This window comes from Hemitrygon akajei, chromosome 12 (genome assembly GCF_048418815.1).
Source record: "Hemitrygon akajei chromosome 12, sHemAka1.3, whole genome shotgun sequence".
NCBI classification, from domain to species: domain Eukaryota; kingdom Metazoa; phylum Chordata; class Chondrichthyes; order Myliobatiformes; family Dasyatidae; genus Hemitrygon; species Hemitrygon akajei.
Genome location: NC_133135.1, coordinates 89,020,557 through 89,040,914, shown reverse-complemented (window position 1 = coordinate 89,040,914; position 20,358 = coordinate 89,020,557). Strand labels below are relative to the sequence as shown.

The window sequence follows — 20,358 nt, the reverse complement described above, 5'->3', positions numbered from 1 at the left end:
AGTCATCATTTAGATGATGTACAGTGGGGTCCATTGATAATTGTACCCCCGTTAGTTCTGTAAAAGTACTGATAACCTTCCCCCACAAACCAAAAACCCCTGGACATTTCCAACAGTTCCGTGGGGGCAAAATGAGCAATATGGGTCAGGAACCAGTCCCATTTGATGTCTAATTCTCGGTGTTAGATATGCTCTGTGACAAAATTTCAAGTGTATATACCGATGATTTGGGTTTTTCGAAGCACTGGCAGCATTATCCCAAATTGCATCCCAGTCTAAGTCTTGTCCCAATTCAGATATGTCCCTATCCCAGGCTTTCATTCCTGATGTGGGCGTATATTTCTGTGAGTTTAATTTATCATAGATATATGAAACTATCTGTCTTGGAGCACTCTGTATCCAACTTAAAATGGGATGGTCCTTTAAATCTGACCCCCAGGGGACCCTGTAGGCTTTACAAGCTGATCTTACTCTAAAGTAGAAGAAAAGAGTGTTTATCAATATTTTATCAAGATACCAGTTCTTGAAAGCCAAGGATAGTACTTGCCCCATTAATATCTTGAAGAGTAGTAATACCTTTATCCTCCCAAGTTGTGTTAGTGAATGGTTTCCCCCCCAGATAGAAGATGATTATTGTTCCATAATGGAGATGATTTGCACCATACGGTTTTAAATTTTAGGAATTCTTTTGCTGATCTAAACACTTGTAGCATATGGGTTAACATTGGACCATAATACAAATCACATTTTTTTGGTAGATATACCTATAAGGAGAAAGTCCTTCAACCTTATTTGTGCTATTAGCTCTTGTTCTATATTTTTCCATGATGAAACTTTATCCTCCTCCATCCACTAGCTAAGACTTTTTAACACAAATGCCCAGTGATAAGGTTTAAAATTTGGACATGCCAATCCCCCATCCGACTTTCTGAATTGTAGAGCTGACCACTTTATATTGGGTCATTTACCGTTCCAAACAGCGTCGTAGTAAGGAGTCCAGTTTTTGCCAATATCCTGCTGTGGCGCAAGTGGGATAATTGAGCTGATAAAATTAATGCAGGTTAAGATGTTCATTTTAATGACCTATATACGGACTGGGACTGATGCTGGCAGGTGTCTCCATCTATTAATATCTTTTTTTTCAAAACTAAAGAGTAATTTGTTTTAGCCACAGACGATAGGGAAGTATTAACTTTAATACCCAAGTAGAGGACCTCATTTGTAACATTAATCTAGGGAGGAAGAGACACGTTACTTTTATCTGTATTAATCAGCATCAGTGCTGATTTTGACAGATTAGCTTTGTATCCTGAAAGAAATCCAAATTGCTTCAGTGTTTTTAAGACATATGGGAGAGTTTGTTGAAAATTTGCTATATAAACTAATGTGTTGTCCGCGTAAAGTGATATCGAATGTGATGTTGTACCTATAGTAATAGGGGAGATCTGAGGAAAGTTTCTAATTAAATGTGCAAGTGGTTCAATAGATATAGTAAAAATGAAAGGAAACATAAGGTCCCCTTGTCCCATGCCCTGTCCTATGTCAAATAACTGTGAGAAACCTCCTTCCACACATACCTGGGCTGAGGGATTAGCATACAGTGTTTGAATCATATTGATAAATATATCACTGAATTTAAATTCTTTTAGAACTCTCCAGAGGTATAGCCATTCAAGGCGATTGAACGCTTTTTCATCATCTAGAAATAGCAGGCCACAGGCAGGTGGGATTTTATGTGTTGCACTCAGTATGTGTAAGAGCCGGCGAATATTATCAGATGCGAGGCATCCCCTGATAAAGCCCGTTTGATCTGGGCTAATCATTTTCCCAAGTACTGTCTCGAGTCTACTGGCTAAGGCTTTGGAAAATATCTTGAGGTCGGCATTTATCAAGGAGATTGGACAGTGATTGGCACACTGCGAGAGATCCTTACCGGGCTTAGGTATAACCGTGATCAGGGCTATGTTTAGATCTCTATGGAAAGCGCCATTTCCAATAGCATAATTTAATGTTTCTAGCCATACTGGTCCAAGAATATCCCAAAGTGCTAGGTAAAGTTTCACAGGTCTGCCATCTATACCTGGCATACGGCCCTTATTTGTAGCTTTGACTGCTTTGAGTAGCTCATCCAGTGTAATAGGAGAGTCTAGAGTAGTGATTGCCAACCCGTCGATCGCGATTGACTGGTCGATCTTTGAGACTTTCCCAGTAGATTCTGAAAAAAAATGAAAAGTAAATACACAAATACTGTTGAGAGATTGTTTCCGGGTTGCAGGGTTTTAGTTCAGTTCTTTCTGCCCAGTGTGCATGCGCATAGCTCCCCCGTACTACACAGTGTACTTCAGTGGTCCCCAACCACCGGGCTATGAGGAAACAATATGAGTCAGCTGCACCTTTCCTCATTCCCTGTCATGCCCACTGTTGAACTTGAATGCACGCAAAGTTATCAGTCACCTAGATGCAGTGATACCCTCACACCAGGGATCATTGGTTGGTCTTGGGTAACCGGCTGCCTCGCGCAGCCGGCGAGAAGTGCTGTTGGTACCGGCCTGGAGCACGGACAGATGAGCACTGCCTCTGAACCTGGTTCAGCACACCGAATGTTCGTGGGGAACCCGGTGCTAAAATATTCGCAGATGACCTAATTCGGGCTCAGGGTCTCATAAGTAGCAGAGCAGCTACCTTGCTGTGATCTACTGAAACAAACTTTTATTGGCCGATAGATCGTACGGGGGAGGCAGGCGCGTGCCCTGTCGCACTCCTTGCTTGCTCGGTCGCCCTCTGCAGACTGTGACCGCCGTGGCCCCGGCACGGGGACCTCCGGCCCTGACCTTGTCCTCTCACCCCACACACGACCGGCCGCACCTGGCCAAGGCGTCTGGTGGCGGATGGGCGGGAAACTAGAGTTCAGGCCCAGAGGATGTCTAATGAGGCAATGAAGCCCTCAAAACTGCTTCGGTACCCTGAGTCCAAGCACCCTGCACTTAAAGACAAATCCACTGAGTTTTTTTAGTGGAACAAATGTGAGCAAGCGGGACAGAAGCTAAGTGCTGAGAGCCACGTAAATTAAATTGCAGAGTAGACTGGGCATAAGGAACCTGCTTCAAGTATCGCTGTATTCTGGTTGTGTTTAACACACACACCGCCCCCCCCCACCGCCCGTCGGCCAGTCCGCAAGAATATTCTCAATATTAAACAGTTCCGCGGTGCAAAAAAGGGTGGTGACCCCTGGTGTACATACGTTATTTCTACTTCCGGGTTGCGGGGTTTTACTTACGGTCTTTTCTGCCCGGTGTGCATGCGTGTGACTAACCGATTTGTGGTCGATCTTTCCTTTCACTAAGGCCGAGGTAGGGGATCTTGGGCTTAAAAAGGTTGGTGACCACTAGTCTAGAGTTTTGGTGTCCTCTAATGACAACGCAGGGAGGTCTAATCCACTAAAAAAAAATTGCTGAAGTCATTCTGAGAAGGAACAGAGCCACTTGTATACAGTTCTTTAAAGTAATTCTTGAATGTCTCATTTATTTCCTCTGAAGATATGTTTAGCACATCTAATCACTGGTATAGACCTTTTAGCTTCCTGTTTGAGCGTTAGAGCCAAAGGATGGCTCAGTCCGCTGCCTTCTGTATAATAATTAGGTTTGGTTATATGGATCATATATTCTGCCCTGCTTCTTAATAAATCATTTAATTCTGCTTGTTTTGTTTTGATCTCGTTTTCTTTTGTTATGGTGTATCTCCTTTTGGATCATTCTCCAAAACCTTACTAGGGTGGAGATCTTTTGAAGCTGGCTTTTATGTAGGTGGGAACTGAACCATATGACGTTATTTTGTAAGAAACCCTTGATGGAGGCCCAAACCACTGTCACATCCGAGACACTATTTTTATTAAATTTATAAATTCCGTCAGTTTTGTCCTCAGTTGTGTTAGAAATTCAACGTTTTTTTAGAAAGGTGGAGTTAACCCTCCACTTAGTAGCCTTATTTTTGCTTTTGCCACAATTAAAAGTAGATATAACCAGGTTGTGATCAGATAGATGTCTGGGCAAAAATTCTATTGAGCGTACCAAAGGCAGCAAACCAGAGGATATAAGAATGTAATCTATCCGAGAGAAAGTTTTATGTCTTGTGGAGAAGACGGATTATGCACCCTCTACACTTCAGTTAAATTTAAATCCGTTAAAAAGAGGTTAAGTGCTTTGGAAGCAGATTCTTGAGAGCTTGATATTGTTGAGGAAGTTTTATCAAGATTATTGTTTGCCAAAGCATTCATGTCCGAACCAACATATAGTTGGTAGTCACTTAACTTCAGTAATTGTGAGGTAATTGAGGGAAAAAACTCAGCCTCGAACATAGTTGGGACGTATAGGCTAATGAATGCAACTTTTTTACCCTGAATAGATGTACAGCAAAAGCTAGGCGTCCTTCATTGTTGGAGCCAGTCCTTTCAATTGATACATTAATACTACGTCGCATTAATATCATAACTCCTTTTGAATGAGTACCATCAGCTGATGCCACAACAAGTTTATAAAAGTGGTTTTGAACCCTAGGAATGTCATTAGGTTTAAGATGTGATTCCTGTAACTGCACGATATCTATTTTTGTTCTGCATAAGAAATCTAAAACCTTTGAATGCTTGTAGGGGGAGTTTAATCCTCTAACATTAAATAATACAATAGTAAGATTTTCTAATTTACACCCCACACTTTTCCTACACTACATCTACAATTGCATGATGCTGCTTTCTGCACCCATGCTGAGCTCGTCAATTTCATCCACTTTGCCTCCAACTTCCACCCTGCCTTCAAGTTCACCTGATCCATCTCTCTCTCCTCTCTCTCTCCTCTCTCTCCCCTCTCTCTCCCCTCTCTCTCCCTCCATCCCACCCTGCTACTTGTAAAAATGCCATCCCCTTCTGTCAATTCCTCCCTCTCCGCTGTATCTGCTCTCAGTTTGAGGCTTTTCCATTTCACACACGTGTGTTCTTACCCCATCCTCCCGCTACGCTACAAAGGATAGGGTTCCTCTTGTCCTCGCCTACCACCCTACCAGCCTCTGTGTCCAGCACATAATTCTCCGAAACCTCTGCCACCTCCAACTGGATCACACCACCAAACACATCTTTCCCTTCCCCCCACTTACTGCTTTCCACAGGGATCACTCCCTACACGACTCCCTTGTCCATTCATCCTTCCCCACTGATCTCCCTCCTGGCACTTATCCTTGCAAGGGCAACGTGCTATATCTGTCCCTACACCTCCTCTCTCACTACTATTCAGGGCCCTAAACAGTCCTTCCAGGTGAGATGACACTTCACCTGTCTGTCTGTTGGGGTCATGTACTGTGTTTGGTGCTCTTGGTGTCTCCTGTATATTAGTGACCTGACATAGATTGGGAGATGACTTCATCTAGCATGTATGCTCCATCTGCCAGAACAAGCGGGATCTCCCAGTGGCCACCCATTTTAATTCCACTTCCTATTTCCATTCCAATACGACCATCGATGGCCTCCTCCACTGTCATGATAAGGCCACATCTAGGTTAGAGGAACAACATCTTGTATTCCATTTGGGTAGCCTCCAACCTGATGGCATGAACATCAATTTCTCAAACTTCCAGTAATGCCCCCTCCTTCACAATTGCCCATCTCCTTTTCTCTCTCATGTTATCTCCTTGCCCATCCATCTGATGCTCCTTTTTTCTTTCTTCCGTGGCCTTCGATCTCTTTCACCAGCTCTTCCTAGCTCTTTGTTTCATCCTTCCCCTTCCAAGTTTCACCTATTGCCTGCCGTTTCTCTCTTCCCCTGTCCTCACCTTTCAAATCTACTCCTCAGCTTTTTGTTCTCCAGTCCTGACAGTTTCAGCCTAAAACGTTGACTGTACTTTTTTCCATAGATGCTGCCTGGCCTGCTGAGTTCCTCTAGTAATTTTTGTGTGTTGCTCGGATTTCCAGCATCTGCAGATTTTCTCTTGTTTATTCACCTATCTCGTGGTGTTTCTCTAATCCCTCTCTCCACCTTTCAAATCTACTCCTCGGCTTTTTTTTCTCCAGTCCTGCAGAAGAGTTTTGCTCTGAAATGTTGATTGTGCTTTTTTCCATCGGTGCTACCTGGCCTGCTGAGCTCCTCCAGCATCTTGTGTGTGTTGCTCGGATTTCCAGCATCTGCAGGTTTTCTCTTGTTTGTGCCACAGATTACAGCTCTGATCAAGGAAGTTTTAAATGGTCCAAGTATGATCTCCGGAAAGCCATCTCATGGGTGAAATGCCAATTCTGGGCTAAACTTGGAAATAACAAAGGATGCTTAACAGTTATAGCAGGGCTCAAATACTATCATCTCTAATGAAGTGAAATCAAGTGACATATGTCAACAAGGCTTGGCTTCCCGATGAGCTTAATGCCTTCTATGCTCACTTAGACTGTCAAAACATGGAGGAACCATTACGGACACCCACAGCTCCTGATGATTCTGTCATTTCAGTTGCTGAGGCCAATGTACGAGCAGTCTTCAGGAGGGTGAACCCATGAAAAGCATCTGGCCCAGACAGGATACCTGGCCAAGTACTAAAAACCTATGCTGATCAACTGGCTGGAGTGTTCACTGAGATCTTTAACCTCTCGCTTTGGCTGACTGAGGTACCCATCTACTTTAAGCAAACTTCGATTATACCAGTGCTGAGAAGAACACGGTAATCTGTCTCAATGACTATCGTCCATTACCACTTGCATCTGCAGTGATTAAGTGTTTTGAGAGGTTGGTGATAAAACATCAACTCCTGGCTGGGAAGTGATTTAGATCCGCTCCAATTTGCCTACAGGTCCACAGCAGTTGTCATCTCATTGGCTCTTTACTCAACCCTAGAACATCTGGACAGCAAAGCTGCATACATCATGATGCTCTTCCATGACTACAGCTCAGCAATCAATTCCGTCATCCCTCAAAACTAATCAATAAGCTCCATTTGGATCCTTTATTTCCTCACTTACAGACCCCAGTCAGTTTGAATTGGCAACAACATCTCCTCCACGGTCTCCATTAGCACAGGTGCACTACAAGGCTGTGTGCTTAATCCCCTGCTCTACTCGCTTTATGCCTATGACAGTGTGGCTAAACACAGCTGCAATGCCATATTCAGTTTGCTGATGATGCCCCTGTCATAGGCCAAATCAAAGGTGGTGACAAATCATCATATAGGAGGGAGATTGAAAATCTGGCTGAATGGTGCCATAACAACATCCTCTTAATGTCAGCATGAGACTATTGGGAGGAGGAGGAAATCAGTCGTCATCAGAAGATCAGAGGTAGACAGGGTCAGCAACTTTAAATTCCTCGGTGTTATTATTTTGGAGGACCTTTCCTGCGTCCATCATATGAGTGCATTTACAAAAAAAGCACAGCAGCACCTCTACTTCCTTTGGAGTTTGTGAAGATTTGGCATGACATCTAAAACTTTGACTAACTTCTATAGATGTGTAATGTGTAACTTCTATAGATGTGTAATGGAAAATCTATTAACTGGCTCCATCACAGCCTGCAAAAAGTCCTGCAAAAAGTAGTGAATACGGCCCAGTCCAGCATGGGTAAAACCCCTCCCCACCACTGAGCACATCTACATGAAATGCTGTCACAGGAAAGAAGCATCCATCCTCAGGGGCTACTACTGCCCAGGACATGCTCTCTTCTTACCACCTCCATCAGGAAGACAGTGCAGGAGACCCACACCACCAGGTTCAGGAACCGTTATTACCCCTCAACCATATGGCTTGTGAACCAAAGGGGATAACTTCACTCAATTTCACTTGCCTCATCATTGAAATGTTCCCACAATCTATAGACTCACTTTCAAGGTCTCTTCATCTCATGTTCTCAATACTTATTTCTTTCTTTCTTTTAGTGTTTACAGTTTTTTGTTTATTGCACACTGGTTGAATACCCAAGATGATGCATTCTTTTTTAGATTCTACTATGGTTATTATTCTGTTATGGATTTATTAAGGATGCCTTCAAGAAAATGAAACTTGGGGTTGTATATGGTGACATGTATGTACTTTGATAATAAATTGACTCTGACTGACTTTGAGATTCATCCTCCCGCAGGGAGCCAAAACCAAAGAAACACCATGGAACCCATTCAATAAAACATCAAATACCCAACGGGAGGTGATTCTGGTGTGATGGTGACTTGAGTTTACTTGGCTTCAAAGAAAATTGGTTGTGGTATTTTTGATACATGAAACATTTTGCTGCAGTATCAATGCAGATGTTGATGTTTTCAGGCAATAAGAAAGCTGTTCTCAATAATCTTTCCTGATGATGAACTGTAAATTAATTTGTCATGTAGGACTCCACCTGTTTGTTCTTCAATTCTGTCCCGTGGATAGTACCTCAGACTTGCTCTTCTGTACATTGTACTTCTGCAGATGAGGTGAACAGGACTCTTGAGTTTGCTGATTCCCGTGCAGTATGTCCTATTTGGTGGCAGTTAAAATGTAGACATACTGAAGCCAGGTGACTTATATAAAAGCAGAAATGAGACTTGTTGTTTGCAATTTTCTTGGCTGACTTTCCATTTCTGGCTGTAGTCCATTGTTTTTCATCAATCCAAGTTGCTTGTAGCATCAGTGGGACTCAGCTGACAGTAAGTGCATGTTGCCTTTGCCAACTTAGCTGCTATCCAATACCTCTTAGTCATGTCAAGAATGGAAGTATTCAGTGCACTATCCATGCACTTAGCAGCCTTGCGTAATTCCTCTTGTGTCAGATCCATTGCTTGGATTTTCTTATTTGTCAGCTCACATTCTAAAAGATCCCAAAACACACAATCTAGGAAGGTCTGAAAGGGCAGCATATAATTATTCTCTTCAATCTGACAAATATTCATCAATCATCTCGTCTATTTCTAGGTTGCATGATCCAAATGTGTAGCTCTTAAGTTTCTGGGGGTGCTTGATTAAAATGTCACTTCAGGGTTTGTAACTATATCTTCAAGAGAGATCTTGGCCTTGGTTCGCGGCACTACTACACTCACTACCAACTTGTATTTTTCAACTTGTTGTGATATCACCACCATCACCACCATGTATGTTTTCATTGATCTATTTTGCGTCATCTTTGAGACTTCAGCAATGTAGACCTCAGCGTAATGGAGCATTTACCAGCAGCTAATTCAGACATCAGAAGATTGAGAGGAGGGGATTTCAATTAGGTCCACTGCCCATGTAGAAAAGGCGGCAGCAAGTGGGATGCAGCAGTGTAATAGAGCATTATAATAATAATGAGGCTGCTCACAGAGAAAAAGTCATCATCCTGACACAGTGGTGTCAAGAAAACAGCCTCTCCCTCAACATCACAAAAACAAAGGAACTAGTTGTGGACTACAGGAGGAATGAAGACAAGCTAGCCCCTATTGACATCAATCGCAGGATTCTATAGAGAGGTGGTGTGGACAGACCAGTGCATCTGTAGATGTGAACTTCCCATTATTCAGGACATTTACAAAGACAGGTGTGTAAAAAGGGCCCGAAGGTTCTTTGGGGAGCATCCCAACCACAAACTGTTCCAGCTGCTACCATCTGGGAACTGGGACCGCAGCATAAAAGCCAGGACCAATAGGCTCCAGGACAGCTACTTCCACCAGACCATCAGACTGCTTAACTCATGCTGTAATTCATGCTTAATTTAACTGTATTTCTATGTTGACCATCCTGTTGTACATAATATTTATTATAAATTACTATAAATTGCACATTTAGACAGAGATGTAACAAAGATTTTTATTCCTCGTGTATTCTTCAATTCAATTCAATTCATTGACCAGTGATCAATCCACATTTGTGATTGATTAACAAGAGCAAATTAAAGGAAGGCAGGCCAAACACAGCAGCCATTGTCTGAGTGGACAGAGTCAGAGTGGTGATCTTCAGGCTTTAACTCTTCGGCTTCAGTCAGAGAAAGCAAAAGAAAGCTCTGGGTTAAGTTTTTTTTTCCTTCCCCCCCCCCCCCCCCCCCCTTATATCTGTGCTGTTAGGACAGTAGGGATGCCAGACAGCACAGTGGAATTCTCCTCTTGCAGGATGGGGTAAGGCAGGGAGACCTCCAGTGTTCCTGACAACTGTAAATGCTGTAGCATCTAATAATTTGTGTTAAGGAGTTGGAACTGGAACTGGATGAACGCTGGATCATTCGGGTGGCTGAAGGGGAGATAGATAAGACATATGGAGCGGTAGTTACATCCAAGGTGCAGGACACAGGAGTCCAGAAGCGAAAGGGGTTAAGGAGTACCCCTGAACAAAAGGTGTATCACTTTCGATACTATTAGAGGAGAGGCAGTGGATGACCAAACATAGAAAAGGTCTCGGCATTGAGTCTGCCTCTGTATCTCAGAAGGGAAGGGGGGAGAAGTGGAATGCTATGCTGATAAGGGATTCATTAGTTCGGGGAATGGACAGGAGGTTCTGTGGGCAAGAAAAAGATTCCCCAATGGTATGTTGCCTCTCAGGTGCTAGGGCCTGGGACATCTTGTAATGAAGTCCTCAGCATTCTTAAGTGGGATGGTGAACAGCCAGAGCTCATTGTCCATGTAGGTACCAATGACATGGGTAGGATGAGTGACAAGGTTCTGCATTGGGAGTTCAGGGAGTTAGGTGCTAAGTTGAAGGGCAGGACCTCCAGGGTTGTGATCTCAGGATTGCTACCCATGTCACGTGCTAGTGATGCCAGAACTAGGAAGAATATACAGTTGAGCATGTGGCTAAGGAGTTGGTGTAGTAGGGAGAGCATAAGATTTTTGGATCATTGATCTATATTCCAGGGAAGGTGGGACCTGTACAGAACGGAATGTTTGCACCTGAACTGGAACGAGACGAATATCCTAGTGGAAGGTTTGTTAATGTTGCATGGTGGGGTTTAAACTAAGAGTTGCAGGGGAATGGGAAAAGTAACTGATAACCTGAGTTGCTTATATTTCAATGCAAGAAGTATATAGGAAAGGCTGCTGAAGATGAGGGAGCTGGTTTACAGACAGGCAATGTGTAGTGAGGAGAGGCTGTTGATGGGGCAAAATTGCAGTCAGCAGGATGAGTTGCAACTTAAAAGACATAGAAAATTGAACAAGGTGAACACAGGACTGAAGATGTTGTATTTGAATGCACGCAGTATACAGAATAAGGTAGATGAACTTGTAGCACAGTTACAGATAGGCATGTATGATATAGGCATCACTGAATCATGGCTGAAAGAAGATTATAGCTGGGAGCTCAATGTCCAAGGATACACATTGTATCGAATGGGAATGCAGGAAGGCAGCAACATTGCTCTTGGTAAAAAATGAAATCAAATCTTTAGCAACAGCTGACATAGGGTCAGAAGGTGTTGAATTATTGTGGATAGAGCTAAGGAACTGCAAGAGTAAAAAGACCCTAATGGGAGTTGTATACAGCGCCCCCCCCCCAAACAGTAGTAAGGATGTGGTCTACAAATTAGAGTGGGAGATAGAAAATGCATGCCAAAAGGGCAATGTTACAATAGTCATGGAGGATTTCAATATGTAATTAGATTGGGAAAATCAAGTTGGTGCTGGGTTCCAAAAGAGGGTATTTCGAGAATGCCTATAAGGTGGCTTTTTGGAGCAGCTCATGGTTGAGCCCACTAGGGGATCAGCTATTCTGAATTGGGTGTTGTGCAATGAACTGTAATTGATTAGAGAACTTAAGGTAAAAGAAACCTTAGGGGCAAGTGATCATAATATGATCAAATTCACCCTGAAATCTGAGGAGAAGCTAAAGTCAGATGTATCAGTATTACAGTGGAGTAAAGAGAATTACAGAGGACATGAGAGAAGAATTGGTTGGAAAAGAACACTGGCAGGGAGGATGCCAGAGCAGCAATGGCTGGAATTTCTGGAAGCAGTTAGAAGGCACAGAATATTTACATCTCATAGAGGAAGAAGTATTCTAGAGATAAGGTGACACCACCTTGGCTAACAAGGGAAGTCAAAGCCAACATGAAAGCCAAAGAGAGGGCATATAATAGAGCAAAAATTAGTGGGAAGTTAGAGGATTGGGAAGCTTTTAAAAACCAACAAAAGGCCACTAAGAAAGTCGTTAAGAAAGGAAAGATGGAATATGAAAGCAAGCTAGTCAATAATATTAGAGAGGATACCAAAGGTTTCTTCAGATACATGAAGTGTAAAAGAGAGGTGAGATTGGATATCAAACTGCTGGAAAATGATCCTGAAGGTAGGGGACAAGGTAATAGTAGATGAACTGAATAAATATTTTGCATCAGACACGAGCAGTATGGTGGAAGTTCCAGTGCTAGGGGTCATGAAGCATGTGAAATTACTATTTCTTGAAAGTAGGTTCTTGGGAAACTAAAAGGTAGATAAGTCACCTGGACCAGATGGTGTACACCCCAGGGTTTTGTAAGAGGTAGCTGAAGAGGCATTAGTAATAATCTTTCAAGAATCACTAGATTCTGGACTGATTTTGGAAGCTTGGGTAATTTCAATTCTAGAAGGGAGAAAGGCAGAAGAAAGGAAACTGTAAGCCATTTAGTCTTACCTCAGTGGTCAGGAAGATGTTGGTGTTGATTATCACCAATGTGATTGACATAGCCTTTTTCAAACAAATATTCTTTCTTGCAGAAAAATAACACTCAGCCAAGAAATGTTTGAGGTAATCAAAGTCATCCAATAGATTCACGGAATTCGTAAACTTTCAATATTCAGAGTATACACAGAAATTTTTTTTTATGTGCTATCACAGTCAATACAAGAAACAGAACAGAATCAATGAAAGACCACACCCACCAGGGTGGACGAGCAACCAGTGTGGTAAAAACAACAAATAGTGCAAAAGCAAAAAGAAGGGGAAAAAGTAGTAATGAATATTCAATAATAAGAGAATAATAATAAATAAGAGAAAATTAGATGAAGAGTCCTTGAAAGTGAGTCCATATGTTAAGGGAACGGTTTAGTGATGGGGCAAATGAGTGAAATTGAGTGAAGTTATCCCCTTTGATGGTCATGGGGTAATAACTGTTCCTGAACCTGGTGATGCAGGTCCTGAGGCTCCTTTTGGCAGCAGTGAGAAGGGAGCGTAACCTTCATGTTGGATGCTTCCCTGCAACAGTGCTCCATGTAGTTGTGCTTTACAGTGGGGAGGCCTTTACCCGTGATGGTACAGTGTAAAGGAGCAGATCGCTCAGTTTTGGGGATTTCTCTATTTTCCCTTGATCAAAATTTGAATGGAAATTTCATTGGTTGCATCTACTGAGCCCATTTGTGTAAGGATGCAGTTCTGGCAAGTTCATGGTAACCAGATTGCTGTAGTTAAAAATGCAGGTTTAATCTTCATGTCACATGTTTCAACCTAGAAATGTGTCTCGCAATTTGAATAATCCTGCAGTTGGTGCAGTCTTTTGGCAGGCTTGAAGTTGTGGGGTTGACCAATGTCATTCTTGCACAGGGGAACGTCGATATGCTACAGGATCAACAGGTGGAGTTCTCAAAAGGACGAATGCTGCGGCGGACAGTTAGCGTTCCATCTGAGGGGCAGTTTCCAGACTATCAACAGGATGGCAACACTAAACTGGGTGAGTTCAGCCGGGCTGCAGTACAGTAAGTACTGAGTGATGCTGGTTGATTGAATCTCTGGTTTTCACATCTTGAGTGCACATTGTCTCTAACGATGCCCTCTCATGGACAAAAAGTGAAATGTAATTTGCAAAGGGAAAAATATCTTTCCAGCTCAACAGGTAATGTCGCCATCTCCTGGCTGTTAAGTAAACTACCTGCCCAAGTTCAATACAGTGAGCTGGGGTCATTTGTATATTTTTATTCTGCCCCCCCCCCCTTTCTCCCTAAAGCTCTTGAGTCCTGCTTAGCAAAAAAAAAACATTTAAAAATAGATATGTGAGATAATGTGTTCCCGAATGAGTAGCTTGCATCAGCAGAAATAGTTCTCTGCACTGTTCAAAGATTTCCTTTTTGGGAAATTTGGTGTTTTTTGGAAATGTGATTTTGGAGATACAAAATCAGTTGTGAGGAATGAGATTTGCTTGTCTGAAACACAAACACTTTTACAAAACAACATTTTTAAAAAATGTTCAACGTTTTGTTTGTTTTTAATCAAACGTTTTGTCTGATTTGGGTAGAATTTCTAATCAGGCTGGAGAAGTTTCAATGAGTTTTGAAAAGCCTGGGAACAAAATTAAAACAAAGCTGCCAATGAATTTCAGTTCTATGAGGTATGATGTGAGAGATTCCAATGAATTTGAGAAGTAGCCTCATGGTAGAGCTGAACCATTACTGCTCAAAAAGTTACTGATCTTGTTTGAGAAGTATGAGATGTTGCTGCTTTGACTCGGGTTTCTTTTCCCAATAAGGGAATAAATACATTCTTTTTATATGCCATTTTTCCAGTAGCATGGTGAAGATTGAGATCATTAAGTTGTGACTATTAATAGGTTATGATTTATGTCACTGTACAAAACTGCTCATAATTATTATGCTTAAGTCATAATTATTTCTGTTTTGTTGGGAAAATTCTACCTTTTTTCATTTCACCTCTGTAACTTAAAGTTATTTTTCTACTGGAATCATGCCTCATTTTCTGTCACTTTTATATGGGAAAAGAAAATTGAACATATCTCTTTGTAGAATTTGTGAACATAAAATAGTTTCTGGATTTTTTGTGTTTTATGTTGACCTTTGTTAATTGTTGGAACCTGTTTAAATTTCATTCCCAGTACTAAATAATGCTGTGTTTTATTTGACATGATATGCAGAAATAAGTTTTACCCTAAGATGGCCATTACTACTATATAATATTGTTATTTCATAATATTCATAACTTCAGAGCAAAAAACAAATGACTGGAGGAAGTCAGCAGGTCAGGTAGTATATGTGGAGGTGAAGGGTAAGTGAATATTTTGGGTCGAGATCTGGGCTGTGAACCAATTTTATGTATATTTCTTCACAATGGAATAATTTTAACATACAGGGGCAAATTTGGGGGGTGGGGCTACTTAAGTCTTAACAAGAGTAGAAATTACTTTATGCAGTGATAGGACTGAAGGCTGACAAGACTGCAAGTCTAATTGGCTGCAGAAATGGGTTCCATGATAAAGCAAAATTCCCTAATTCCATTGAGGCAATGATTTCATGTGCTACATAAGAATGAAGCAAGGCAGCAAATGGGAAACTACAAGCCAGTTAGTTTGACATCTGCTATTAGAAGACTGCTGGAGATCATTATGAAGGAAGTAGCTGCAAGATACCCAGAAAATCACACAATCACCAAACCAAGGTGAGGTTAAGGGAAATCATTATGATGAATCAAAGTTTGTTGAGAATGTCCCTGGCATTGGGGGTAAAAGGAATGTCTTTGGATTTTCCAACGGTTGCTGATAAGGCACCACTTAAAAAGTAATTTTCCAAGGTAAGATCTGTTGAGGTAGGTGTAATATAGTAAGAAGAATAGATGGATGGGTACCAGAGCAGACAAGAATGTTGGAATAAATGAGTCATTTTCAGGTAATGAAACTGTACTTTTGTGTGGTTCCAGAGGGATCATTGTTAATGATTCGACTGTTTACAATCTATATCAATGACAAAGAATATAAACAAGAAAGTTCCAAATAAATTTATTATCGAAGTACATATAAGTTATCATATGCTACCTTGAGATTTGCTAACAGGCTCAGGAATAGACCATTTCAATACTCATGCCTAGTCTGCTAATCACTCACTTCTTGGGTGATATCATTCCCACTTTCCTGGGCTTCTGTAACTCCCTCTGCAGCAGTATCCTTGATTTCCTTATCAGGAGACCACAATCAGTATGGATGAGTAAAAACATCTCCTTCTTGCTGTTATTCAACAAAGATGCACCTCAAGGATGTGTGCTTATCCCACTGCTCTACTTTCTATGTTCGTGACTGTGTGGTGAAACACAGTTCAGGCACCATCTATAAATTCACCATTAAAACCAGTGTTATTGGTAGAATCTCAGCTGCCAACAAAGAGGGAAAGGAATGAGATAGATCAGCTAGTTGAGCAGTGTCACAACAACACTCTTGCACTCAGTGTCAGCAAGACTAAGGAATTGATTGTAGACTTCAGGAAGAGGAAGTTAGGAAAACACACAGTCTTCATTGAGGGATCAGCGGTGGAAAGGGTGAGGATGTGTTAATGTCTGTCCTGGACCCAACACATTGACGTAATCAAGAAAAAAGCATGCCAGTGCCTCTATGTTAGAGTCTGATGTTATTTGGCATGTCACCAAAGACTTAGAAATTTCTATAGATGTACACTGTCTAGTGCACAGGCTCCAATGCACAGAGTTGCAAAAGGTTGCAGAGTCATCGAGAACATCTTCAAAAGGCGGTGCCTCAAGAAGGACCCTCACCACATGGAATATGCTCTCTTCTCATTACTGGGGCATTAGGGAGGAGGTACAGGAAGCTGAGGACCCACACTCAATGACTCAGAAATAACGTACCCCTCTGCCATCAGATTTCTGATTGATGCATGAGCCTATGAACACCACCTGATTATTCTCTTTATTTTAGCAGTATTTATTTTGTAAGTTATATGTCATGTCTTTGCACCTTACTTATTGTTGCCAGCAAACAACAAACTTCACATCATATAAGTCAGTAATAATAAATCTGATTCTGATTTTGATTCAGTCCCATACTTAATAGTACAGATGTGGCCTCACCAGCACTCCAGGTAATTTGGAGAAAAAAAATCTCCACTTGAAATCCTGTTACAGTTGAGGCCAGCATTCTGTCTAGCTTCCCAAAGCAGTTTGACGTACAACTGTGATCTTTTATGGTGCTGAACTAGGAGTTTTCAGAACATAAAATGTTGTTCTATTTGAATTCATTTATGTGTTTAATTGAATTTTTCTTTAAGGGAGCAGTTAACCAAGGCCTTGGTAAGTTTAATAGGAGCGAAGAAACAAGAACTTCTTTCAAGGGAACGCAGACAATAGAAAAAGATCAATTTAAAGAGCATCTGGGAACTTGGGCCCAGCAGTTGGAAGGGAAGTGGGGAGTGGAGGCCTTGGTAAGCGGAAGGGAGCCAGGCAAGCATTGATTCGGAATAATAGGTCATCATGTTACCTGTTTGGAAGCTACATCTGTCCATTTGCCTCATTCATTGTTTTCCCTGGAGCTAAGCGGGGAACCATTGAGATTTCAGATGATGGGCCAGATTTTAGAGAGTGGATTACAAGAGTTTGACCAGTGATTTCAGTGATTTCTATCATGAAGATGCTCATGTGCCTCTGAAACCAACATTTTCAATATCTCACCTTTATTTTCAAAAAAGAAAAAAAAAATTATTTTGACATGGATGACCTTACAGTTTTCCTCCCAAGTATTCCATCTGACTTGTCCTTCCCCATCCTTTTAATTTGTTAGTAACTCCTGAACGATCCTCTTGTCAACCACTGACACAGTTTTGTATCGTCAGCAATATTGGATGTATTAGACAATACCAAAATCTTGATACAGATTGTCAACACCTAGGGCCTCAGCACCGTTTTGTCTGTCATCCTGCTGTCTCAAACTCACAATCTAAAAATGGCCTAGGTATTTCTACTCTGTGTTTTCCATTTTGTTGCTAATCCACAATCCTTGCATCAGTTATCTTCAAAATGTGTATTCCAGTCTTTGTTTGCTTCTGTTTTATGTGGCACCTTATTGAAGGCTTTCCCACAGTTCCAATGCACTGTCAATTTATATGCTGTTATCTGTTCTACTGGTTGCAGTCTCAAAGAAGGGATCTAGGTCTTTAATGTGCTGGAGGCAGAATTTAAAAATAGGAAATTCTTGCTGTCACATTTAGAGTGCTCCATACAGTTCTGATCTCTATATTTCGAAGTATATACTTGGCATTGGGGGCAGTTTTATTAGATTTTGTAGGAAGGAAGGTTTGTCTATGAGAAATGATTGAGTATACTGGGAATTTGGAAGAGTGAAAGGTGAAACAAGTGAGATTGCAAGAAAGCTTGATAAAGGAGATATTTTCTCCTCGTGGGGAAATCCAAGACCAGGGAGAATAGTTTGAGAGGACATTGGTGCTAAGGTAGAATTTCTCCTGAGTGTTGTGAACTTCTGCAATTCTGTACCACGCAGAGTTGTGCAACCTGAATCACTGAATCTATTCATCACTAAATTGGTCAGGTTTTCAGACTATAATGAAGTTAATGGATTTTGGGAACTAGCAAGGAAGTAGGGGCACAACCAAGACTGGATCAGCTAGGACAGTATGGATTGGTGAATCTTTTGGGGACTATTCCTTTTGTTCTGGAGTGACGATTTCAACTTTCCACAGATGGTAAGTTCTTCCAGCAGTTTTGTTGTTTGTTTCATATTGCAGCATCTGCAGGTGTATTTGCTTTATATCTACAGTATGAAATGGGTCTGACTTAACCGACATCATTTTTGAAGAAATTGCTTATCGGTTACAAGAAATCAGTGCCATTATTTCCTTCAAAACTGGTATTACTTTTTTCATCTGGAATTACCGGTACTCCATTAACAAATATATTTGCATTTGTAGTTTGCTTATGTGTCCTCTCAAGACAGTAGAGCTGAGGCATATAGTTGCTGTTTTTTTGTATGATTTTCAAAAATTGGCAAGAGTCATTTGTGATTATGCAAATTCAGAGAAAAGTGGCTTTTGTGGTTGTTCAGGTCAGTCTTATCATGATGCGTTCTGCCTTTCATATCATCTTGTTATTGTGGATTGTTATTGTCTTTCTGCTAATGATGGAGCCTGTTTTGATTTATTGGGCAACATTTAGTTTTTTTCTTCCAAAAACACTTATTGAGAACCTTGGGGTTTGGAGCTGTAGGTATGCTTGGCCTTTGTGCAAAATGGCGATAAACAGTGTTTGAAACTGAAGAACCAACAATTCTTTTACATAAATCTGGAAAAATGGATACGGTGCAGCTGAAAAAAAGTGTAATTTGAAGTAGAGCAATAATGTACCCATTCCCTAGTCTCTTTGTACCTGGTGATAAATTTGACCTCTGATTTTCTGGCAAGTATTTCATCTGCTCTGAAAATAAATTCTGATATTGATCTTCTTAAAGTGACACCAACAATAATGTAATATTCAACATTCTTTTGCAGTGTGATTTTTCAGATATATAGTCCTGAAAATTAAAACTCATTTGGTCAGCTTTAACTGATGGCATTTTCTGTGAATTCATGCAGTTTGACAGTGTTAGTAGTCATGTTGCATTCTCTATCCTCACAGAGTTTGGTAATCACCTCGCAGATCAATTATAGGTTCACCAAAATGCCTGGGCTGCTTTGCAGTTGGATGGTAATGTCTCTCCTTCGCATCCTTAGGTTTATTCCAGGATGCTGCTGTGATTTCTACCACATCTCATAATTTGCTATTTACCCGCAGTGGCCACTTTATTAGGTACGCCCTGTACTTGCTAAAGTGTCCACTGAGTTTATATTTGTGGTTTTCTTCTGCTGTAGCTTGTCCATGTCAAGGTTCGAAATGTTGTGCATTCAGAGATGCTCTTTAACATGTGGTTATTTGAGGTACTGTCGCTTTCCTGTCAACTTGAATCAGTCTGGTCACTCTTCTCTTAACTCTCTCATTAACAAGGCATTTTCATCTACAGAACTGCTACTCAACTGGATGTTTTTTTGTTTTGTTGCACTGTTCTCTGTGAAGAGACTTGTGCATGAAAATCCCAGGAGATCAGCAGTTTCTGAGATACTCAAACCACCCCATCTGGCACTGACAATCATTCTATGGTCAAAATCGCTGAGATCACATTTCCTCCCCCTTCTGATGTTTGGTCTGAACAATAGTGGACCTCTTGAACCTGCTGGCATGTTTTTATGCATTTTGCTGCCACATGATTGGCAGATTAGACATTTGCATTCACGAGCAGGTGTATAGATGTCCTAATAAAGTGGCCACTGGGGTTGTTGAGGGGAAGTAGAATCACCAGATCTCCACATAGACACAAACAGAGAAAGCTTTGTCTACTGTTTTTTCAATATCCTTGAACAAACATGGGAATCTGTTGGCATCACCAACTTTCCCAAAACTCATTGATTCTGGTTTTACATTTATGTTGTATTACTTACAGCAAAGATTTTCCTGAAAGTTTGTTGTCAGGAGTGCTTGGCCGCAGCCCTATTGTGCCTTTGTAGCAGCTTTGCACTAAGAACATGCTTCTTACAAACACTGTCCCTCACCTGTTTTCCTGACCATCTGAGAGCATTCCTATGCTTTTCAGCAAAGAGACTCTGAGGTGGCAAGTGCTACTGAATGATTTTAAATATAGCATTGATTCTGCCCTCCTCTAT

The 20,358-nt window shown here is 41.3% G+C and overlaps 1 protein-coding gene across 6 annotated transcripts in view; it reads left to right on the top strand.

Moving 5' to 3' along the window:
• Positions 1-20,358, top strand: part of rasal2 (RAS protein activator like 2) — a 421,164-nt gene that overhangs the window by 150,244 nt on the left and 250,562 nt on the right. For all 6 annotated transcript variants that reach the window (XM_073063632.1, XM_073063630.1, XM_073063629.1 and 3 more), the window contains exon 3: positions 13,469-13,595. In XM_073063632.1, coding sequence (XP_072919733.1) covers positions 13,469-13,595 — 127 coding nt within the window. The remainder of the gene's footprint in view (positions 1-13,468; positions 13,596-20,358) is intronic.